Source organism: Chlorocebus sabaeus, chromosome 27, assembly GCF_047675955.1.
Source record: "Chlorocebus sabaeus isolate Y175 chromosome 27, mChlSab1.0.hap1, whole genome shotgun sequence".
Classification (NCBI taxonomy): Eukaryota; Metazoa; Chordata; class Mammalia; order Primates; family Cercopithecidae; genus Chlorocebus; species Chlorocebus sabaeus.
In genome coordinates this window covers 24,300,125-24,325,777 of record NC_132930.1, presented here as the reverse complement: position 1 = coordinate 24,325,777, position 25,653 = coordinate 24,300,125, and the positions used below count along the sequence as shown (strand labels likewise).

The following is a 25,653-nucleotide window of genomic DNA, read 5'->3' as shown; positions in this document are numbered from 1 at the left end:
TTATACAGCCAACAGACACATGAAAAAATGCTCATCATCACTCGCCATCAGAGAAATGCAGATCAAAACCACAAAGAGATACCATCTCACACCAGTTAGAGTGGCTATCATTAAAAAGTCAGGAAACAACAGGTGCTGGAGAGGATGTGGAGAAATAGGAACACTTTTACACTGTTGGTGGGAGTATAAACTAAACCATTGTGGAAGACAGTGTGGCGATTCCTCAAGGATCTAGAACTAGAAATACAATTTGCCCCAGTGATCCCATTACTGGGTATATACCCAAAGGATTGTAAATCATGCCACTATAAAGACAAATGCACACATATGTTTATTGTGGCACTATTCACAATAGCAGAGACTTGGAACCAACCCAAATGTCCATCAATGATAGACTGGATTAAGAAAATGTGGCACATATACACCATGGAATACTATGCAGCCATAGAAAAGGATGAGATCTTGTCCTTTGCAGGGACGTGGATGAAGCTGGAAACCATCATTCTGAGCGAACTATCACAAGAACAGAAAACCAAACACCGCATGTTCTCACTCATAGGTGGGAACTGAACAATGAGAACACTTGGACACAGGGTGTGGATCATCACACACTGGGGCCTGTCATGGGGTGAGGGGACGGGGGAGGCATAGCATTAGGGAAAATACCTAATGTAAATGATGCGTTAATGGGTGCAGCAACCAACACAGCACATGTATACATATGTAACAAACCTGCACGTTGTGCACATGTACCCTAGAACTTAAAGTATAATTAAAAAAACAATAAAAGTAAAATAATGAAAAAAAAAGTAGTGACTGTACATCACATAGCCTGCTGCCTGGCACATATACATACTCAGGAAATCTTTTTCTTTTTTATTCCCTTCCCTGTTCTAGTAGTCCACAAGATATCATGAGTGTCTGAATTAAGAGAACAACACTGGAAATGGAAAGAATTTGACAGATTTGAAGGAAATTTTAAGGATGATTTGGGAGCTGATCAGATATGGGGTCTATGAGAAAAAGAAAAGATAACGATCACCTTCAAGTATCTAGGTTGTGTAATTGGCTAGAAGTTACTTGAGGTGAGATAGAGGATACAGGAGGCGGAACAGGGCTGTTAGTGAACATGATAAGCTTAGTTAAGTTTCAGAGGCATATCAAATATTCAAGTGGAACCCTTCAGTAGATGCTTGGAACTCATTATTTTAATTCACACATGTTTGATTTCACTCTTTCTCTTGGACTTTACACGTAATCCTATTAGGTTTACTGTTGAAATATATGTAGAATACATCCAGTTTTTGTCACCACCACTGCTACATCCAAGCTTCCCAACTGGTCTTCCTACTTCTACCTTTGCCCACCTAGACTCTTTTCTTAGCACAGCTTCTGGAGGAAGGCCTTTAAATGCAATTCAGAATAAGCCACTCTTCTGCTATCCAGTGGCTTCCCATCTCATTCTACTTATTAAATAAAAGCCAAAGTCATGACAGTGACCTAAAATACCCCTTTTGATTTGATATCCCATTACCTGTCTGAGTTCATCTCCAGTTACTGTACTGATTGGTCTTACTCCAGCTACTTTAGCCTCCTTGCTTACCCCTGGCTTCCTCCCAGCTGAGTGTCTTTGCTCTTTGTTTTATCTGCTGGCAAAGATTTTTCCCTAAATGTCTACCTGCATGCTCCCTCACTACTCATGTCTTTGCTTAAATATCACCTTCTCATTAGAGGTTTCTAGAAGTTACTTGAGCTCTTCTGCTTGAACTCCTTATACCCTTTCCAGCTTTGTTTTTCTCCACAGCATCTATCATGATGTATATAACATACTATTGATTTATTTTGCTTATTGCTTGCCTTTTTCCATTACAAAGGAAGCTCCACAGGGGCAAGATCTTTTCATTCTGCTTTGTTCCCTGCTTCAGCAGTCACACAGGGTCAAATAATTGACAACACTCACAAGGCTTCTCAGGGTACACCCACATGTGGCTTTCTTTCAGCAAGAGAAAGAATAAACCTGCAAACACAAAGAGATCCACACTTCCAACCGAGCTCTCAGGGCCCTTTCTCAGTTACACAGGATGTGTTTAGATTTTCATTTATAAGCCGTCAGGATACATGTGAGATACCTTGGTCTAGAGAGCCAGGACGGAAGTTTTTTGAGGGGTTGTTTCTGCAACTGGTTATATCAGATGCAATTTGCCAATCTACATTTTCAGTAAACCATGTAAATAAACACATGTGGAATGCCTCTAGGTTAGTTTTGATCATTAAATAGCATATTACAACTGACTAGTTAGTACATGTCACTGCATCTTGGCCAAGGGTCACTACCAGACTTCCAGGTATTCCTGGATAGTAGCATAACACTACCACAAGTCAGCTGTAAGTTAATCCTGTCCTTGACTGCACTGTCCCCAAGTAGAACAGTGCTTAAAACAATCTGCTCAATAAATATTTACCGAATGAATGAATAAATGAATCAATGAATGAATGTTTCACATTTTTTCTCTTTATGTTTGCTATTATTTTTATCTCTTTACATCTGCTAAAGTAAAACTTGGTTAGAAATTATTTTAGAACTTTTGGAATTGTAAACAGTTTACTTTTAATGTTAGACAGTTTAGTAAAAAACTGCCTTTATGATGATGGCTTTATTTCTCTTAGCCTACTAAAAGTTTCTCCCAAACTCTTCCCTTTTCTAGCACTTAAAAGCTGAAACTTTATGTAATTTTTATATGGTTATTCTTAACTATATTTTCTCCTTAATAGCTCACAACATTCTGTTTCTTTGAGGACAGTTCCTTAATTGATCCTTTTATTACTCATGCTGAGATCTTTTTGAAATTCACAAATATTTTAAGTAATTATTTCCTTAATTACAGTTTCTACATGTCTAATATTTTTATTTTTCTGTTATTCATGTATTTACAGTATCTTCTCCTTTTTCTGTCTTTTATGTTTGTCAGTTTCCCTTGTAGTATGATTCCTTATTTATGTAATTAGGCTAAAATTGTGCTGTTAGGTAATTAGGCTAAAATTGTAGATTCTTTTGTTACTTTTTTTTTATTTTTTAAAACAAATACTACTGATATTTTTAGTTTCAATACAGTGTTTGCAATTTTAGGAAACTTTTTTGGTATTATAGCATATATTTTATCAGCTGTTAGCTATCAGTTCATTAATGTCTTCCTCAAAGATGATAACGTTTCTGTCATCATAATCTCCTCCACTAGATTCTTAATGGTTTTTTTCTCTCTCAAGAGTTTTACTTAAGAACATTTTTTAAAATTATTATGATTGTTTCTTGAAAAATGCATGTTGTTAGAAAAATAAGAAAGCATATGTAACTATACGTAAGAATAAAATTTGAAATAAAATAACATACAATGTTATTGTATAGCAATAACTACTATACTTTTAAAATAATATTGTGAACATTTTTCATGTCATTACCCATATTAATTGAGGCATATTATACTGTATTTTATTGTATGAATTAAACATACTTTATTTAAATAATTCCTTCTGATAGGTTATTTGTTTCATATTTTTCCAATGTAAGCAGTACTTCACTAACATTATTTCTGTATGATCCTAGCAAACATATTTATTTTCCTTAGAATCATATTCTATATTTATACTTATAGAAGTAAGATTCCTACTTTAAATGGTATGTCAGTATCTAAGTTGGCTTTTATCTGCTTTTTTTTTTTTTTTTGAGATGGAGTCTTGCTCTGTCATCCAGGCTGGAGTGCAGTGGCACGATCTTGGCTCACTGCAACCTTCCCCTCCCGGGTTCAAGCAATTCTGCTGCCTCAGCCTCCTGAGTAGCTGGGACTACAGGTGCACACTGCCACGCCCAGCTAATTTTTTGTATTTTAGTAGAGATGGGGTCTCACCATTGTTGCCCAGGCTGGTTGCAAACTCCTGAGCTCAGGCAATCTGCCCGCCTTGGCCTCCCACAGTGCTGGGATTACAGGCATGAGCCACTGCACCCGGCCACTTATTTTGGGAAATTCTATAAATTACCTTTTTTTAAGCTCTGCTTTTCAATTTTTTTTCCTTGTGAGTTTGGTTTAGAGAAGATGCCCTACAATCTTTGTTACTATTATTATTTATTTATTTTTATTTTACTTTAAGTTCTGGAGTACATGTGTAGAATGTGCAGTTTTGTTACATAGGTATACATGTGCCATGGTGGTTTGCTGCACTCATCAACCTGTCACCTGCATTAGGTATTTGTCGTAATGCTCTCCCTCCCCTTGCCTCTGACCCCCTGACAGGCCCTGGTGTGTGATGTTTTCCTCCCTGTGTCCATGTGTTCTCATTGTTCAACTCTCACTTATGAGTGAGAACATGCAGTATTTGGTTTTCTGTTCTTGTGATAGTTTGCTGAGAATAATAGTTTCCAGGTTCATCCATGTCCCTGCAAAGGATGTGAACTCATCCTTTTTTATGGCTATGTAGTATTCCATGGCATATGTGTGCCACGTTTTCTTCATCCAGTCTATCATTGATGAACATTTGGGTTGGTTCCAAGTCTTTGCTATTGTGAATAGTGCCTCAGTAAACATACATGTGCATGTGTCTTTATAGTAGAATGATTTATAATCCTTTGGATATGTACCCAGTAATGGAATGGCTGGGTCAAAGGGTATTTCTAGTTCTAGATCCTTGAGGAATCGCCACAATGTCTTCCACAATGGTTGAACTAGTTTACACTCCCACCAACAGTGTAAAAGCATTCTGTTTCTCCACGTCCACTCCAGCGTCTGTTGTTTCCTGACTTTTTAATGATCACCATTCTAACTGCTATGAGATGGTATCTCATTGTGGTTTTGATTTGTATTTCTCTAATGACCAGTGATCATGAGCATTTTTTCATATGTTTGTTGGCTGCGTAAATGTCTTCTTTTGAGAAGTGTCTGTTCATATCCTTTGCCCACTTTTTGATGGGGTTATTTGTTTTTTTCTTGTAAACATGTTTAAGTTCTTTGTAGATTCTGGATATTAGCCCTTTGTCAGATGCATAGATTGCAAAATTTTTCTCCCATTCTGTAGGTTGTCTGTTCACTCTGACGATAGTTTCTTTTGCTGTACAAAAGCTCTTTAGTTTAATTAGGTCCCATTTGTCAATTTTGGCTTTTTTTCCCATTGCTTTTTTTGCTTTTGGTGTTTTAGACATAAAGTCTTTGCCCATGCCTATGTCCTGAATGGTATTGCCCAGGTTTTCTTCTAGGATTCTTATAGTTTTAGGTCTAACATTTAAGTCTTTAATCCATCTTGAGTTTATTTTTGTATAAGGTGTAAGGAAGAGGTCCGGTTTAAGTTTTGTGCATATGGCTAGCCAGTTTTCCCAGCACCATTTATTAAATAGGGACTCTTTTCCGCATTGCTTGTTTGTATCAAGTTTGTCAAAGATCAGATGGTTGTAGATATGTGGTGTTTTTTCTGTGGCCTCTGTTCTTTTCCATTGGTCTATATATCTGTTTTGGTACCAGTACCATGCTGTTTTGGTTACTGTAGCCTTGTAGTATAGTTTGAAGTTAGAAAGCATGATGCCTCCAGCTTTGTTCTTTTTCCTTAGAATTGTCTTGAGTATGCGGGCTCTTTTTTGGTTCCATATGAAGTTTAAAGTAGTTTTTTTCCGATTCCATGAAGAAAGTCAGTGGTAGCTATGGGGATAGCATTGAATCTATAAATTACTTTGGGCAGTATGGCCGTTTTCATGATACTGATTCTTTCTATCCATGAGCATGAATGTTTTTCCATTTGTTGTGTCCTCTCTTATTTCCTTGAGCAGTGGTTTGTAGTTCTCCTTAAAGAGGTCCTGCACATCCCTAGTAAGTTGGATTCCTAGGTATTTTATTCTCTTAGTAGCAATTGTGAATGGGAGTTCAATGATTTGGCTCTCTGTCTGTTACTGGTGTAAGGAATGCTTGTGATTTTTGCACATTGATTTTGTATCCTCAGACTTTGCTGAAGTTGCTTATCAGCTTAAGGAGATTTTGGGCTGAGACAGTGGGGTTTTCTAAATATACAATCATGTCATCTGCAAACAGACAATTTGACTTCCACTCTTCCTATTTGAATACCCTTCATTTCTTTCTCTTGCCTGATTGCCCTAGCCAGAACTTCCAATATTACGTTGAATAGGAGTGGAGAGAGAGATGCCCTGCAATCTTACTTCATCATCTTTCTACAAATATTGTCAATATCTTTTTTTAAATGTGTTAGAATTGCTTCTAAAATTTTTCCTGATAAATATTACAATCAAGCAAGATTTCTTTCTTATCACCTTCTCTGGTAAAGTGTTATAATCAAGCAATTTTTATTTTTTCTAACCACCAAAAAGTTTTTATTTTTAACTAAATTCTTAACTTCGTAGAGTTTTGTATTGTAGATCATTTATTGGAATATTAAAACTATCCTAATTAAAGTATATTTATGGCATTATATTTTAACATTTCAATATACTTTTATACTATTTTAGAATGTAATTAAAGTATGTGTATCACCCAAATAGTAATTAATTTTGTGGTGATACACAAAGAATATCCCTGCTAATTTTATAAGTGTAAACATCCTATAAAGAAACTAACCAATTTTGTTGGATTTGTTTTTAAAGGTATTAATTAATCTTCGCAACCCAAATTATGAAAACGGTGATTCTCTTAGTTTCAGGACTCATTTGGGTTTAATTCAAGTTCCTCTGAAAGTAAAAGACATCCCTGAATTGGTAAGTATAGAAACTTAAAAATAAATTAACATCATTTAGAAGATAATTAGAAAAATGTTTTTATACAGCATGTATGTAAAGCAATAGGGTAATCTACTCATGAAACAAATTAATAAAGTGACATTTATTCTTTTATTGCAAATATGTATATAGAGAGAGCAAGCTGCTTTGCTAATAGGACTAAAAATGAGTTTGCATTGACCTATAAATGCTTTTGCTTATTTTGTATTTTAATAAGCAGCATAGATTTATGAGACAGCTTGTTGGGATTCAGTTGCCTGGTGGATGGTTATAAAACTAATTGAGATAAATTGTGAGTTTTATAAAATTATTTTTAAGAAAGTACACTTTATTTAATTTCACAAACTTTTGTGGAGCTTATAACAAGATGAGGCACTTAGGGAGATGGAGAACATAAGAATTAATTAGAGAGTGGCTTTGCTCTGGAGACCATAATATTCTTGTGAGGAAGCTCATTTTAAAATGAAAAGTAGGGAGATTTCCTGATGGTGGAATTAAGAAATTATCACTTCTTCTTTCAAAGTCACCCTAAAACAATAAGGAGCATAGAAATATAAATACTGTCTTTGGTGAAACTAGGAAGCCACTTATAACTCTGGGCATTAATGTATTAAGATAGAGCGCTGATGATAAATGACTTAAACAGGGGAGAAGAATATCAAACCTAAATGTCCCTAGAAGATACAAAGTATGAATGAGATTAAAGTATATTTATGGCCTTATATTTTTTGCCTATCTTCAGTTTATTATCTTTCAGCTCTAAATTCTCCTTTTTGCTCTGCTTTATCATGCTGGAGCTGGACCCTACAAACATTTCCCCTTTGCCAGCAGGCCTGATGGTAGGCTTTGTCAATAGAAGGTTCTAGAGGGACACTGCAAGGCCATAGAAGGAGGAAGGGGTTTCCATTTCTAGCTCCTGTGTGTAGGAGTCAGCAGATTGGGATGCAGGAGGCTCAATAATACTCACCTCAGTAGTCCTCAATAGTCCAGCTCTAACCTGCCCCTTGACAAGTTTTTCCATCACCCTTGGTCTGCCTTTGTGTGGCAGAGGTATGAATCTCAGCCTTCAGCATATCTCTACAGAGGTATGAATCTCAGCCTTCAGCACCAGGAGACCCTTTTCTAAGTTCTTAGTTTCTTTTTTGTTTACTTTCCTTTAACCTAGAAGTCATAGTTGCTTTCTGCATTTACTTGTTCTGTTTTTCCCTGTTCAATTTCTGGTATGACCTATTTCCTGACTAGACACTGACTGATGCAAGAAGCAAGATGATTTTCTCCATAGAACCTTAGAAATGTTCGAGAATTGGAGGTACCACATGTTACAGAAAACCATGGTGAGCCATAGGGCTGAAAATGGAGATTGTGTGAAAGTCTGGATCAGGAGAAGTTAGTCCCCCAGATTTCCATCACCATGCATACTCAGATAACTCCTCCTCCCCCACAGAAGACCAGAGGTGTATTCACTAGAGATCCAGATGCAGAAAGACTGTGCACTCGGAGACCTCAGACATAGAGCAGGACAGGAATGAGCTATTGAAAACAGCGATTAAGTGCAAGTCTGCTGAATGGTGAGACTAATACTCTCATTCTTACCACCACTACCCTACCTTCCCCACCCTCCACCGTCTTTTTCCTTACCCTCAACCAACTCTAGAATGCCAGAGAAAAGACTAACAGAGATTCAGAGAACCCTTACCTAAAAGAGGTTGGCTAGATATTAAATTGCCTCATAATGAAGCCTACTGCATTCTGTGCCTGACCCTTGCCGACAGAGCTTCCAATCAGTTTTTTATTACTTCGTTTCTAAATAGGAATGACCAACCTAGAAACCCCAGACTTTTGAATTCTTCCAGTATGAAAGACAGGGCCAAACTAAAGTAAAACCAAACAGCAACAACAATAACAAAACCCAAATAGCCAAATTAGGGAATGACTACTAGTAGGCATTTCAGGTTCTGATTTACATTCATACTCACAGGATACAATAGACGATAACCTGGTACCAGGTTCACTTAAATTTGTGAGTGAAACAGGACAGAAAACAGCATGACAGTATACTAGCATGCCATTAGCAGGTTCATCATCACGGAGAGTCATTACAGCCATCCAAATGCTACTTCCCAACCCTCACAAGGAAGGTATGCAACTGGAAATGACAAGTCACATAGGCACAACATAGGGAAGTCTCATACACCATAGGAATCATTTCTTGTAATGCACATAAGCATAGCTTCTAAGTCCTCCCAAGAGACACCACACAGGTGGCTAAGGCCTGTGTTTCCCAGTCAGTTTTTATACTCTACTCACAGTTTTCCATTTCAGATGTCGTTTACCAGTCAAGGATCATATGTTTTCAGTAAATAACATTGCTTAGCAATATAGTGGGGGCGTTTCTCTTAGAATTTGTGTGTGTGTGTGTGATTCAGTACATTTTCAGGGCAACAGTGATGGGAGAAGGTAAACACAATGTCATCTTCAAATGGACATGTTAACCATTTATTCCCAAAAGGAGACTTTAATGAAACCATTAATATTCTCAGTAAGATATTACTTGAAACAAGAACAGAATTTCATTAATGCAAGAAAACACTTGAGAATGAAAAGGAGGTTTTTGAATTAAGAATATAGTATGCCAAAAAATACATATCGATAGGTAAGTTGAAAACAAAGCTGAGGAAATCTTTGTCAGAAGATGAAGCAAAAAACCAAAGAAATGAAAAATTGGAGCGAAAAGATTTCTTAAATTATAAGATCAATCTACAAAGATTAACATCTGACCAAAAGGAGTTCCAGAAAAGGGAAACGGAGGGAACATAATTAAGTTTATAAGAATTTAAGAAAGATGTGGATCTCCAGTGAAAAGGCTTACCAAGTACCCAGTGGCATGAATGAAAGAAGATCCACACCAAGGCACTTGAAAACGAGAAAACTGAAAATTTTTTATAAAAGAAAAGCAGAGTATATACAGTGTCAGGAATCAGAGTGGCATCTTACTCTCAGCAACAACACTGGAAGCCAGAAGACTTTGAAGTAATGTCTTTAAAAACCTGAGTGATTTCAAGCCTGGAATTCTATATATAACCAACAGTCAATCAAATGTTAAGATGGAGTAAACATTTTCTGATGTACTGATCTAAAATATTTACTCTTATTTAGGGAGCTCTTGGTAGAAGTACTTCAAACAAGGTCATAAACAAGAAGCAAAATATGGGACCCAGAAAACAGGATCCCAACCAAAGAGAAGGAAATTTCCAGAAATGATAGTGAAGAGAAGTTCCAGGACAAAGGCTGTACAACTGGACTGAAACACAACAACCCTAGATTGGAGCAGGAGGTTGGAAGGTTCCAGGAGGGATGCCTGCAAGAAAAACACCAAAAGTGCAGATGATCTCACAGGCTTGACTACATGCGAAATTATATCAAGGAGGGTCTTTTCAGAGTTGTTATGGGTTTAGGAAAAAGAGGTAAATGATTAGAGAAAATTGTGTAAGTGAAAAATCAGTTTAATTATGAACAGTGTGGAAAAAAGTATAAGAATGAAAACATTGATAAGTACAACATGCCTCACCAGTGAAATATTTACATAGTCACAATAATACAAAACTCTCAATATGGATTTAATTAAGAATTAATGATGACTGAAGGGTGGAAATAGAATGTGCATGAGCTAAAATCCTCATTTTCCATATAAAATCAATAGATGATATCTGAAACTGCCACATGTAGAGGCAGTTTCACATGAAGATTAGGTGATGACCCTCTGAAGCCAGCCAACTTGAAGGAGTTTGCTAGGTAAAAAAGCAGGGAAAGGATAATTTAGACAAAGTTTCAGCTTATGTGTGAATGAGACTACTATGTATTCTGTCTGTCTGAAGAGACCATAAACTGATGCAAATGCATTCTTAGCTATTGGAGAACCAAAAGCTTGTGGCTAATTTTCAAGAAATTGTGGCTATATGATTAAGAGTGTAGTTAGTCCTTTTATTCCTCAGTCATTATGGATAGTTGTCCCTGCCTTGCCTATGTCATGTAACCTGGCAATATAATGATTCTGACTCCAGGATGCATGGTTTATCTGTGACCCTAGTCTGCCTGTACAAGTATTGGACTTGGTGAGGCTCAGTAAGTCCTGTGATCCTATAATGGATAGCCTTTAAACCTAATTACAATGTTATGTAGACACATACATATTAAACAGAAATTCCTTATAACTGAGATTTATTAACTCTAAAGTGTAGTTGTGACAAATTCCTATTTACTAATTTGGTTATGTGGAGGCAGCTGGTTAGGACTAGAGCTAAATAGTGTGGTTCAATATTTATTGAACCCCTTCGCTATGTCAGGCCCTGTGCCAGGTAGTGAAGCAGAGTGCCAATGTGTGTAAGAGACAGTGCTTATCTTCCAAGAGCTGCAGGCTAGTGGAGAGGTGGGCAGTAAAAATACAATTTTAATATGATGTGATTATGTGCTTGGTTGATAAAGGTTAATATATATGCATAGAAAGTTGCTTATATCAGCCTGGAATATCAAGGGAGGCTTCTCTGAAGATGAGATACCTGGGGTGAGTTTTGAAGGAAATCTGAGATTAGGGTCCGTGTCTTGACACTGAGTTAAAAATAGTCCAGGGCAATGAAGTAGGAAATGGATGTTCAGAGTTCTGTTTATGCTTTTTAACATGTCCTAACCTAAGTAAAACTCTCTATTTTAATTACAGAACCTAATATTAAAGCATTTATTGGGTATAAGTCCCTTTTGTAGTATGAAGATTAAGGTTATTAAAAAAAAGAAATACAAAGGATTTCAATTACAGAAGAGTACCTTAAAATAAATGGAAAACAATGGTTGAAAATGGAAGAATAACAAATTTACCTCTTCAGTCATTAAAAATTGGTAACATAAGATGCAGTACTGTTTTTTTTTTTTTTTTTTTTTTTCAGTTGCAAGATTTAATAGAGTGAAAACAGAGCTCTCATACAATGGGAGGGGACCCAAAAGGGGTTACCCACTCCCAGCTCGAATGCCTGGGTTTATATCCCGATCATTTTCCCTCCTCCCCCTGTGCTCTCATGCGATATATGACTTGACAGTACTTTACCTCCTGCTTTTAGCCTAAGTTGTATTTTAGTGAGCCCTCTTTACTACCTGATTGGTCGGGTGTGAGCTGAGTTACAAGCCCCGTGTTTAAAGGTGGGTGCATTCACCTTCTCAGCAGGGCTTAGGAATCTTAGTCGGCCTAGGAAATCCAGCTAGTCTTGTCTCTCAGTCCCACCTCTCAACAGGAAAACCCGAGTGCTATTGGGGAGGTTGGCCGATGATTGCTCTAACTGCTTCCTGCTGAATTGGGGCATAGTGGGGTCATGCAGTTGAGATTTCCTCGGGAGGGGTGCCTTCGATGTCATTAACATCAGAGCATGGGCTAGCAGGCCGGTCCTGGGGTCCATGGTAGATCTTAGTCATGGACAAGATGCAGTACTTTTTAAAGTGTAGATAAAGTTTAAAAATTGAAATATAGTAGTAGTTATTTAACATCTATACAAAAATGAAATGTGTATATGTATATGTTAGGCTGAATAACTATCTTGTAAAGGACATTAATAAATCACTAACTTAAGTAATAATAGATAATTAGTAAGGATTAAAACTAATTCCATTTTTTAAAGGGCAAGGAAGTATGGGTTTAGCAATTAGAATAGTAACAAAATACTGAGGCAAATATTAATAGAAATATTTAATTACTTAGAGCATAAAAATGTGAATAATGTGAGGTTTTTATATATTTAAAAACTACCAGACAAACATTATTATTTTCCCTAGACATTACTAGATAAGTAGAGGAAGTCTGGAGAATAAATCTGATTTATCCTTATTTTAGCAGAGCACTTGATGGTCCAATTGTACTTAAAAATTAATTTAAGTTGTTTTGGATATTTGCAGTGTTTAGTTGATTAAGATCTGAGTGAGGTACAGTACCATAGAAAGCACACATACAGGATCATAGTGGTAATTTTAGACAATGATTTTAGAAGATGAAATTGGTAAGTGATACGCATATCGAGTGTTTGTATGTGTGTGTGTGTTTCAGGAAAGGTTTAAAGTTAGTTTTTTACTGAAAGGATAATTATCATTCCTTAACTTACTGAGTAGTCTGTTACCTAAAAAGGCAAAATCAAGAACTATTTTTGAAAAACAGTTATTTCAAACAATGGCAGCACTCATTGGTCAAAAGGCAAGAAGTAAAACTTTTTTTAGGTAGGAAAAATTAGGAGAAAGAAAAATGTTGCTAATGGCTCTTCATTTGGATAAATATTATATGTTTGTGTCTTTCCCATTGTATATTTATATTTCCTAAATGCTTATATCTTTTCTATTCGTGATTATTTCATATGAAAATAATAAACATTATATAGTAATCACTGGTTATTCTGTTCCTTAATTTTGGACTAATGCATTATTATTTAGATGTTTAATATGTCCTTTTCTTTTTTAGGTATTTGAATAAAGCAAAGCCTCATTTCACATTGTGATTTTTATTTAAGCTAATGTTTAGGCAAAGGTGATCTTTTAACAATGTGCAGTAAAGTCTGAGATCTATGTCAATTCTACATATGTTATTTTTCAGAAAGAATGCTTTGTGGAACTTGGCTTAAATATAGGACAACTGGGTATAGATGATTCTACACAAGTGCCTCCTGGTTGGTATTTTTCCAATTAATTCAATTAATGATAAATGAGAGTGAGCCTAAGGTTTATATTGCTATTTCCAAGTTAATTTAGCAGTTTTTTTTTTAAATATCTGAAAACTAAGCGTGCTTTTGCCTCTCCTTGGCTACTGTTATATATTGAATAGAATCCGGTATGTTGTAAGTATTAGAGTTCAACCAGATTTTGTCTTTTTATTTGATCTTTAAAATGATTTTGAAAAGTCATTAGACATATATAAGTTATTTTTGTTGTCAGAATCTTTACTGGCAACATCCTTTCCTGGCCAACAGTATCTGTTTTTACTTTTGTATCACCAAGTTAAGTGAATACTGATGTCTACCTTGAGTCAACTTAGGCTTTAAAAATAGTGACTTTTAAACCTTAATAATCCAAGCAATTTTCCTAACTTTTCCCTTTTTGTGCATAAATTCAGTGTATGTTTTACTAAATACTACATTGGTATTTAGCTATAATAAAAATGAAGTAAAAATTTACTTAAAGTATGGGAGCCCTGTATTGTAGTAGAAATAATACTAGATAGGGATTAGGAGACTATTCTGGTCTTTCCTCTGCCACTGGCTAAGTGCATAACTTGCACAAGTCACTATACATCTTTGGACTTGTTTCTTCCTCTATAAAATAAGTTGGCTCTTCTACTATTATAATAGCAATATTACATAATTATTACTATTATTATTCTATATAATCAGAAATAACCATTGAGCGCATACTATATGTTGCATCTATATTGTCTCATTTTAACCTCTCAGCAACTCTATAAGGTATCTATTTTCATTTTAGATACTTTATTAATATATAATGCACATAGAGGAATACATATATAATAAGAGGACAGCTTAATGAATTTTTACAAATTGAATACACCTATTAAAATACCCAGAACACTAAACAGAAGCCCTCCTCCTACCCTCTTTTAGTCTTTAATCCCCATTACAAAGATAACTACTATTCTGATTTCTGGCAGCACAGATTAGTTTTTCAAATTCTTGAACTTCATATGAATAAAAGCATACAGTGTGTCTCTGTGATGTTTGACTTCTTTTGTTCAAATTATATTTGTGACATTTGGCCATATTGTTACATGTGTTTATAGATCATTTGCTTCCCAGTGTTCCACTGGATGCATATACCACACATTTATTTATCTATTCTACGGTTGGTAAATATTTGGGAAGTTTCAAGTTGGGGATAGTACAAATAAGGCTACTATTATCATTCTAGTATGTGTTTTTTGGTGAATGTATCTATATTCTGCTGTGGAGTATATACCTGGGAGTGTATTTTCTAGGTCCTAGAAATATTCATTCATTCATTCATGCATATTCATATTTGTATATGTTCATTTTTAGTAAATAACTGCCAGTGAGTTTTCAAAAGTGTTAGTACCAGTTTACACTTTCACCAACAATGTATGAGAGTCGTAGTTTTGCTGTATGTCCTCACTGATGCTTGGTGTATTTCATCTTTGTCTTAGTCAGTCTGGCAGTGTATAGTAGTATTGCAATATGGTTTTAATTTTCTTATATAATGTGATGTAGGATTATTATCTTCATTTTAAAGTTGAAGATGTGGAGATGTTAAGTAACTTGCTCCAGGTCACAAAACTAGTAAGTAGTAGAGCCAGGATTCAAAACTAAGTAGTCCGTCTCCAAAGTCTGCTACACTGTACTGCCTCCCTCCTGCCACCTTTGACAGCCTTTTCTTATTTTATAAGAAGATGTAAAATATCTTATAAAATAAAATACCTTGTACTTTTATTCATGGCAATTGATAGTCATATTAGAAAGGAAAGGAAGTAGTAACACAGCCTTGAATTATATTTTTATTTTTTACTTTTGAAATATCTTTGAGTTATTTAAAATTATTCTAAATCTCATAGTATCTGTGCTTTAGAAGACTTAACATACTGTATTTTTAAACTTACAGTGCAGATTTTCCTTCTTTGATTCATTCATAATATAACAAATGTAGAGACCCTGCTGAGGGCCAGGGGTTGGTAAATACAGAGTTTTATGTAGAATACATAGACATAAGACATAATCTCTGCTTTTAGGGGAAAAAGTAGTGGTAAGTGACAGATAAGATACAGTGTGGTATTTGCTGTTATTACCTTTAAAGGGCGACTGGAGCATAGAACATCTAAGGCTGCTTGAAGGAGGCTGACGACCTCTTATTTTATATTTTAGTCTGTGTCTTTCGCTTTAAGTTGGAAATGTAATGCTAATGTTGGAAAATGTTGCTATACTTGTGTTTGGCTAGAGGCAAGTTTTTTATATTCAGAATTAAGTTTAAGTGTGGCTTAAGGGAATTGTGTTCTTACACATCTTTAAAACCTCTGTTACCTCTGTTTTATCGTTACTGTTATTCAATTATTATCTTTGAAATGCATTTCTTACTTACGAGCTTTTATATATAAGTCAGGAGAAAAAGTCCTTACAATTATCCTATAGAATCCTTATTTAACAATAATTAAAAAAAACAGTCATAGCCATTATTTCTACAAACTCATGAACACGCATTGCATTTATTGTAAATACACACACACACATTTACTATGGAAACCATTTATAAGACTGATATTAACAGAGTGAGCAAGATCAGCATTCTTTCATAAGGCTTTATGATAAAGGAGGTCCTATGTCTGATTTTATTGTCTGAGTGTACGTAATAATGAATCTTAATTAGACGAGGGTTCTACTAAATAGACATTTTCTTTCTAAAAGAAAAAAACCATACTCAGTTAGTGCAGTATTTCCTGAAGCGTTATACTAAGGAGCACTCATAAGATGCCCTGTGAAAAAGAGAATCTTGTTGTCAAATAAGGTTTGAGAAGGGCTGAATTGTATACCTTCTTAAGATGTACAGTGTATGTTACTATCTTAAAGACTATGAGAAGTCTTAACTCAACTATTTTAGCTTAGCATCTTCCAAGATCGTTTTAACAGAAGTATTTTTCCTGAGCAAGATCTATTAATATAGATGCATCTGTTAACATAATGGTCCTCAGGGCACTCTGAAAAACACAGAATTAGAGTATAAGTTGGAGATTCTGGTTCTGATATTTTGGCTTCTTATTCTTAGGACAGCAAATAGCATTTAAAAAACAGAATTATTGTATTTCACATAATTGAATAGTTAAACTTTTTAAGAAGTCTGATTATTGTTATTTCATACTACTTTGGGTAATAAAGCGCTGTTACCATCTAGTAATATCATCTGCTTTTGTTAGAAAATGAGAATTGGCTGGCAACTTATTTTTACTTGATTATTCAGCTATTCTTTATTCATTCAGTGAAAATTACGAATGTAAAACATTTCTTGGCACATTATGAGAAGAAAATCTTGAACTGTATAAACTACATTGATTGAAATGAACATAAAGGATTATAATTTGAATCTTAAGAGAAAATTTAACTTAATCCTTAGTCAAGGAGGATGAAAAAAATCGAGTTGTTATGGGCCAGTTTTGTGATGTGCTTGTCAAGATAACTGAGAAGAACCAGTTATGGGGTTCTCTGTGAAAACTATCTCCAGTGCCTGTAATACACTGTTTGTTATTTTCTGAAAGTTTACTGAGCTAAGCCCCACTATAGTATGCTGCAGTATTACATCTGCCGTCTCATGCTATTACAGTGTTCACTGAAGCATTGTCTTCTTTGGCCACTAAGTCTCAGAAATCATAGCTGATTAAAATGAAACTGTATTGTTACTATATACATATATACATATGTTACTATATACATAGATATATGATTATGTTAGGGATCCCAGACACTTTCCTTAGTCATTGTATAATCTGTTCAACTAATTACTTCCTAATTACTTCAGAAGTACTAGGACTACAATAAACTAAAAGAATAAGGCATTCTGGCTCAAATACTCTAATGAAAAAACAGCTTTTGCATTATTTTTTAAAACTAAAAAATTATGTAATACTGAAAATGTACCACACTTACATTAATCTTTCTTTGATTAAGAGAATTCTTCTGATTTTTCCTTAGTGTTGCAATTTTATATTCCAAAACTAGAGTTTTCAAGTACTGCAGGTAATAGAAAAATGACTGCTAATTTTTAAATAACTTCTATAGAAGTACAACATACATACTGGATAGCACACAAATCACGTCTATACAGATCAGTGAATTTTTACAAAGTGAACACACTTGTGTAACCTCCAGCTAGACCAAGAAACAGAATATTACCAGCACCTCAGAAGCCCCCTTAGGCACACGTCCAGATTCTGTCACGCTCATGGGTAAAAACTATTCTGCCGTCTGGCATCACAGATTAGTTTTGCTTATTTTTGTACTTTATAGAAATGAAATCATATATACTCTTGTGTGTTTGCTTTTCCTTATAATATTCAAGGTGTTGTAGAGAATTATAAATCATTCATTCTCATTGCTGTATTATAACCTATTGTATGAATATGCCACTGTCTAGTATACTGCTGATGGTAATTTGAGTTGTTTACATTTTCAGTTATTATCAATGGTGGTGCTGTGAATATTCTTATAAACATCTCTTGGTGCACATATGTATGCATTAGGGTTTATAACTGAGAGTGGATTGCTAATTATTGTGGGATATGCACATCTGTTTAGTGTTAGTAGATATTGCTGGACAGTTTTCCACAGTGTTTGTGCCAAGTTCTACTCCTACTAGCTTTGTATGAGAAATTCATTTGCTCCACATCTTTTACATTTAGAATTGTCAGTCTTTTTCATTTTAGCTATTGTGGCGGTTGTGTGTTTCATAGTGGTTTTAATTGCATTTCCCTGAAGACCAATGTGGTTGAGCAACTTTTCATGTGTTTATTGGTCCTTCAGGTCACTTCTTTTGTGAAGAGCCTCTATTTAAGTCTTTTGTCTGTTTGTGTCTGAGAGTCATCTATCTTTGTCTACCAGGAGTTCTTTATATATTCTGAATAGGAGTCTTTTGCCAGATATATGTACAGCAAATATATTCTTCCACTTGGTTACTTACATTTTTCTCTCTCTTAACAGTGTTTTTTGATGAACAGAAGTTTTTTTTTTTTTTTTAATGTAATATAGTCAGTTCATGAATCTTTTTCCATTATGATTGGTACTTTAAAAAATCTCATCATAGAATCTTTGAAATGATATTTGTAGAGTGAGATTTTTCCTATATAGTAGTAAGGCTTTTGTTAGATATACTTTTATTAGATAGCCAATGGTAGATTGGAGTGGAAGTAGGATTTTGTAAATGAAGCTGTCAATAAGTTTTGTTTTTCTTTTAGAAAAAACTAAAAGATGAATGATTAGGAACATTTTTGTATTATGAGGAGCTGTTTTAACGAAGGGAAAATTCATTCATCAGTTTTTTGTTTTATTAAATGCTCATAAGTCTGTTTTAATTTTAAACAAAAAATTGTTTAGCTTTAAACAATTTAGAAAAAACATTTTTACGTATAAGATATTCTTGTAGTTTTCTATATAACCATCCAAGTTTAAAAATCATGAAACGTATCAATACCAGAAAAATGTATCTAATGTTGTTCCAAATGTGGTTGATCATACTCGTGTCTAATAATTTTATTTTCTTTTAACATTTTTAGAACTTTTTGAAAATGAGCATGTACGTATTGGGCAAAAAGGTAAGCTTTTAATTATAAAAGTTATTATTTCTGAAAAGTGAGACAGTCCCAGGTAAATGTCTGCCTCAAATAACCTCCAAGGAAATTTAATCTCTGAAAAGCAAAAAACCTAAAGAGGGGTAATAGTTAAACATGTAGATTATATAATGAGAATCTTTATAAGTAGGGAAAATGCATCATTTTGGCTTTATCAATAAATATCAGAGAAAGAAGTACACAGCTGGTTCACTAAAAAGGAAATGCAGACACATATTCCTCAGGGATGTTAGCTTAATCCATTCGGCAGTAGAATTTCATTTTAAAATCAAAGAGGCAGGTTCTGTCTTTGATGCACCCACACACCTCTCATTAGAGTTAATGGGAATATGCTCCCGCATTAGGAGAAAATATAACTGTAATGGTTCCCAGTGACCATTCACAGTGGTGTGGCTTAATAACCAAAGTGGCTGTTAGTATTCTGGGGAATAATTTTTCCCTGTCTTTAGAAGATTCTTTTCCTTGTTTTTATAAATCCTTTTTTGTCTTTGAAATATGAAGTACAGATTGGTCTTTGTGTCAGAATGAACCTTCTATGGCAACTATATTGTCATGTACCAAATCCCTAGTTCAATTTTTAAAAATTGTATTTATTTAGAATTTATTTGTATGATTTGACACTTTTATTAAGAGCAATTGCAAATTAAAGAATATGTTTCATCTCTTTTTTGTTTTATGATTCCTTTGTTTCTTCTGCTCATGTCATTTTCATTTAATATAAGATTATTTTTTCCATATCCTTTTAAGAAGAAAATATAAGGAAACAATACTGGTTAGATAAACATTAGCAGTTGCTTTGGTATGTCTTTTTTTGGTTTTGCTTCATTTTGTTTTTTTGGACCTTTATTTCCAGACTGAATAGCTGACATTTTTATTAAAGAAAATAAAAATTAAAATGAAAGCAAAAGATAACGTATTGATTGTGTGAACTTGGCTGCTTAAGAGTAACTTGATCCTTCTTACATGGTTATGAGATCTTTGTTTCTACGTCTTTTAAAATTCCTGTTTTCTGTTGATTTTCGCAAATAACTAAGAAGTCATTTAATAGAATAGATAGCTAACATTCTTATATACTGTAATTCTTAGCCATGAAACTTCATGTACCATTTCCAAATATTAGAACATTCATGAGGTAGTAGAATATACATAAGAAATTTGGGGTTTCTGTAGCTATGAATTTACCTGCTAATGGAATCTAAAAATTATTTCCTATATGTATATACATGCAGACACACACACACACACACACACAAAATACTAGTTTCAGATCCATGGAGCTATAGTTAAATCAAAGTGATCTCAAAGTCCTTATTAAGTCCCTCCTTATCCAGACTGGGTAGGAGATGAAAGAGCTTAAGGCTTGCAACTGGGGCGGAGGTGGTGGGATGGGGGCTGCAAATAGGGCTGTATGGAAATCCAGAGAATAAGTTTTAAAAGGTAAAGATACGGTGTAATTATGTTAGATAGAAAGACTGAATGTCAGCTTCCCAAAAGATTTATAATTGAAGATTTCAGTGATGTTTCTTACATTCTGAGTTTTCTAAGGAGATTTTCATATACTTTTGATAGTTCTAGCAGAACAAGATAGTGCTGCTGCTCAACAGTACATCAGACAAGGAAGTCCCACGGCACTGAGAGCTGAATTGTGGGCTCTCATTTTGAATATTTCCAGCCAACCTGAGGTAAGAAGAAAAAAAGGGTGGGTCAGATTTTAGCTCTGGGGTATTTATTTTTCAAAGACCAGTTATTCAAAATAGAAAAAAACTTTTGTTTCTTAATCTATTATTAACCCCCTTTTGAAATTTTCAAAATCACTATAGTTTTAGGTTCTAAAATAAAATTTAACATATAATTTAATCATTGTATGCTTAATATACACGTTTTTGTTATTAATAATTAATGAAATGGTGTGATCTTACATATACAACAAAACAGTAAGTAAAATTTTGAGAAGTGGAGGCTGACAATTTAGATCCTTGAAGATGTGTGGTAGAATAAGGATGTTAGACTACAGAGAAATAAAGAAAGGCAACTCAGGTTAAGTAAATGAATTTTTTGTCCCTATAGTTACCTTTGAAATATGCACTATTTTTATGGTTCTAGAAATTGACAGATTAAGTGGGAATTTTTTTTTTACATGTAAGAACATTTTATTTTAGGAAATATGAATATGAAAAGAGATCACCAATAGATGGGTAATAGATTAAATAAAACAAAATGATATAAGACATTGATTCTTGAAATATTCTTAGTGGGGATTTTTTGTTTGTTTTTTGCTTAAGCCCATTAATCATAGAAGTTATCCATTTAAAAGATTTTAATGAATAGTACACTAATAGTTTTCTAGCCTGGTGGTTAAAAACATGGGTCTTGGAATCATACAGACCTGGTTTCAACTTCTAGCTCCCCCAGCTTACTAGAAATATATCATTGAGCAAGTTCTTATATTTCTTCAAATCTCAGTTAACCCACACTTAAATATAGGTAATAATATTTATATCACATAATTATTGTCAGAATTAAATGAAATAATGTACCTGTGGTTTTAACATAGTGCCTGGAACATAAATGGTCACTATTAATAAAAGTAATCATAAGAGTTACAAATTACATATAATTATGTTATAAGTTAATTATAATTAATTATGATGTTTTTAAAGAAAATCAAATGTTATTAATACTATTATAAAAACCACATCTCTAACCCTTGCAAACTATGTATACATGCATGTGTGTATACTGTGTTTTAAATCTCCCTCTGAACAGCTCTGTCAAAAATCACTTGCTTCCTTTTTGTAACAATAAAGCTTGTAATTTATTTCAGAGCAGTTTTAGATAAATGATATTGCTAGCCTTTTATAGTGACACTTTAGAGAAAATAGGGTATAAAATAGATTTGAGTATATATTGGGCATTTTTTTGAGTGTATCAGTTCTTGTAGAAGAAGATACAACTCTTGTCCTGATCTAACTTTGTAGATGCGCTGCTAACTGTGTAGAAATTGGATTAACAAATTCTGTCTCTTTGCAGAGGAATCACTGCCATTTCTAAAACAAATTTAGAATATTTCCAGAAGTATCATCCTAATAACCCCACATAATAATAAAATAATAATCCCCGGTAATCATTATTTTTTACAGTGTTCAAAGGTTGTTTTTACTACTTGTAGATGTTTTCTTGTAAAAAGAAAAAAAATTTTTAAGGTGATTTTTACCCTTGAATTTTGGAGCTAATAGCCATCTGAATTTTCTAATTGCAAAGTGACAAGTCTATTCAATATCTGTAAATAGAAATTAATATTTTCAGAAAAGCAACCCTGAGTTTTTGATTAAAGCATCTTTTATCACTTACAGTTAATTTCAGCTATAAAAGTGTGACCCCAGTGAACTATAGTAGTTCCAAAATAATTGTTGTAGGTGGTGCATTAGAGAGACAGAAAGAGAGAAGGAAAAAGAATACTACTTCTTATTAAGAATACCTTATTGAAATTTTTTGTTGAATCGCTTTTCAGTCACATGAAATAAACTGCACATATAATTGTAGTCATAGTTGAGGAGGTAGACATAAGTGGAAGATTTTACATTTCACAAACATAAAGCTATTCTTTAAAATCTATTTTAATACAAAGACTTTGAATATAATACTTGTAGTTCCTAGTAAATTCTTTTCATAATTTGAATAGAATATTATCTAACTTTCATTTTTTTAAGAAAATCTGTGTTAGGTTTAAAAAGATTTCTTTCGTATATTTCCTTTTCTACACATTTCTAGGTATGTGTCAAAATGTCCATATTTAATAAACATTGTTCATATTTAAAAAATTTTTAAATTTCAGTTTGCTTATTAAAGACAGAAAATGTTCCTCTACTTTTGCTCTAGGTACTTGCTTACTGATAAAATAGCCAAGACTAATATTAACAAATAAGATTTTCTTTAGTGATTTCTTAGGAAGATTCTTACAACCTTGCCTTGGCCCATAATGATGCCTGACCTGCCTGGATTTTTGTGGTCAACTCACTTAGTCTTCGCAGTGCCTGTTTCTGACCTCTACTCTCTTCAATCCCTTCTCTTCAGTCTTAGCAAAATACTTCACCTCCTGATACTTAGAGAAAACAGAAGTCATCATTAGAAATTCGTTCAAATTCTTCCTGCCAAACTTGTAAACTTAATTGCATCAGCACCTGGTCCTTTCCTCATCTACTTTTATTTAAATGGAAGAAATGTCAAGCTGGGCACAGTGACTCAGGCCTGTAATCCCAGCATTTTGGAAGGCCGAGGCAGGTGGATCACCTGATTTTGTGAGTTCGAGACCAGCCTGGCCAACGTGGAGAAACCCTGACTCTACTAAAAATACAAAAAATTAGCCAGGCATGGTAGTGTATGCCTGTAATCCCAACTACTTGGGAGGCTGAGGCACGAGAATCACATGAACCCAGGAGGTGGAGGTTGCAGTGAGTGAGATCATGCCACTGCACTCCAGCCTGGGCAACAGAGCAAGACTCTGTCTCCAAAGAAACAAAAGAAAAGAAAAGAAATGTCTACCTCTTATACCTGTTGTCAGTATTTAACCTCATTGACTACTCCTTTATTGAAAAATTCCTTTGCTTTTGTGACACAGTGCTCTTTCTGGCATTCTTCATTGGTGGAGGGTCTTCTTTGTCTTATCAGTTAGGATTCTTGAGGGTCGTTCTCTTCTTCATACATTCCTTAGCAAATACTACAAACTCCCAAAGCCTCAGTTACCAGTTACCTCAAATCTATATACTTTCTTCTCAGATCTCTCTTTTCTAAACCTCAAATGCAGCTGCTTAGTACACCTAAGCACTTGTGTATCTCACAAGCACCTCCAATTCAAGATGTCAACACTCTTCCTAAATTCCTTTTTCAGTACCGTTGTCCATCAAGGAACCATAGCCAGAAACCTGGTGTCATCCCTAACTCCTGAATATCATATTACTCAATTATATTACTCAGTAATTCCTTCTTGATTTAACTCCTAAACATGTTTCACTACCACTCTCATTTCAAAATACCATCATTTCTTGCCTGAATTTAAAAAAAAAACTTTCTACCTTATCTTTCTGACTTCAGCCTTGTTCCCTATGAAATCCTTTTTATTATTATTATTATTATTAATTTATTTATTTATTTTGAGATGGAGCCTCACTCTGTCATCCAGGCTGGAGTGCAATGGCGTGATCTCGGCTCACTGCAAGCTCCGCCTCCTGGGTTCACGCCATTCTCCTGCCTCAGCCTCCCCAGTAGCTGGGACTATAGGCACCCACCACCATGCCCAGCTAATTTTTTTTGTATTTTTCAGTAGAGACGGGGCTTCACTGTGTTAGCCAGGATGGTCTCGATCTCCTGACCTCGTGATCCGCCTGCCTCAGCCTCCCAATACCCTACTCTTTAAAAAACTGAAATCTAGTGATATGTTTTGGCTGTGTTCCCCACCCCAAATGTTACCTTGAATTGTACTTCTCATAATTCCCACATGTCATGGGAGGGACTAGGTGGAGATAATTAAGTCATGGGAGCAATTTCTCCCATCCTGTTCTCATGATAGTGAGTGAGTTCTCATGAGATCTGATGGTTTGGTTTTGTAAGGTGTTTCCCCCTTCACTGAGTACTCATTCTCTCCCCTGCTGCCCTGTGAAGAGGTACTTTCTGCCATGATTGTAAATTTCCTGAGGCCTCCTCAGCCATGTGGAACTGTGAGTCAATTAAACCTCTTTCCTTTATAAATTATCCAGTCTTGGGTATTTCTTCATAACAGCATGAGAATGGACTCATAATAGTAAATTGGTACTGCAGAGAGTAGGGTGCTGCTATAGATATCTGAAAATGTGGAAGTGACTTTGGATCTGGTTAATAGGCAGAAGTGGGAATAGTTTGGAGGGCTCAGAAGAAGACAGGAAAATGTGGGAAAGTTTGGAACTTCCTAGAGACTTGTTGAATGGCATTGACCAAAATGTTGATAGTGATATGGACAATGAAGTCCAGGCTGAGATGGCCTCAGATGGAGATGAGAAACTTTTTGGGAACTGGAATAAAGGGGACTCTTGTTATGCTTTAGCAAAGAGTCTGGCAGCATTTTGTCCCTGCCCTAGAGATCTGTGTAACTTTTGTCAATTGAGAAAAATGACAAGTCACAATTAGGAGGTTTGTTTGCCAAAGTTAAGGATGTGCATCCTGGAAACAGGTCTATGCCTTCTCCAAAGATGATTTTGAGGGCTCCAAATTTAAAGGGGAAAGAGTGAGATATTGAGAAGTACACAATTTTCATGTAAGAGGTGGGTGGGAAAAATAATTATTCATGCCTTTGCCTGGCTCAGTGAATCTGCATTTTTTTTTTAGCCTAAGATGACACAGACAAATGCAGCGAGGAAAAATGTGGGGAATCTGCATTTTTCCATAAGGTAACCTAGAAAAAAATGGGGCAGGGAAGCAATCAGATATGCATTTGTCTGGTGGGCAGGGAGGTGACTGCACCTGTAAAAATAAGCTATCAGTT

At 34.7% G+C, this 25,653-nt stretch overlaps 1 protein-coding gene and 1 long non-coding RNA gene across 8 annotated transcripts in view; both read left to right on the top strand.

Moving 5' to 3' along the window:
* The window catches only part of TBC1D19 (TBC1 domain family member 19), a 174,796-nt gene that overhangs the window by 62,633 nt on the left and 86,510 nt on the right, over positions 1-25,653 (top strand). For all 7 annotated transcript variants that reach the window (XM_008017700.3, XM_008017702.3, XM_073012480.1 and 4 more), the window contains 4 exons: positions 6,632-6,742; positions 13,383-13,455; positions 19,065-19,103; positions 20,709-20,821. In XM_008017700.3, coding sequence (XP_008015891.1) covers positions 6,632-6,742; positions 13,383-13,455; positions 19,065-19,103; positions 20,709-20,821 — 336 coding nt within the window. The remainder of the gene's footprint in view (positions 1-6,631; positions 6,743-13,382; positions 13,456-19,064; positions 19,104-20,708; positions 20,822-25,653) is intronic.
* LOC140710559 (uncharacterized) lies at positions 6,756-8,331 on the top strand. Its single transcript, XR_012091626.1, has 2 exons — positions 6,756-8,097; positions 8,208-8,331. It is a non-coding gene; the product is annotated as an uncharacterized lncRNA (long non-coding RNA).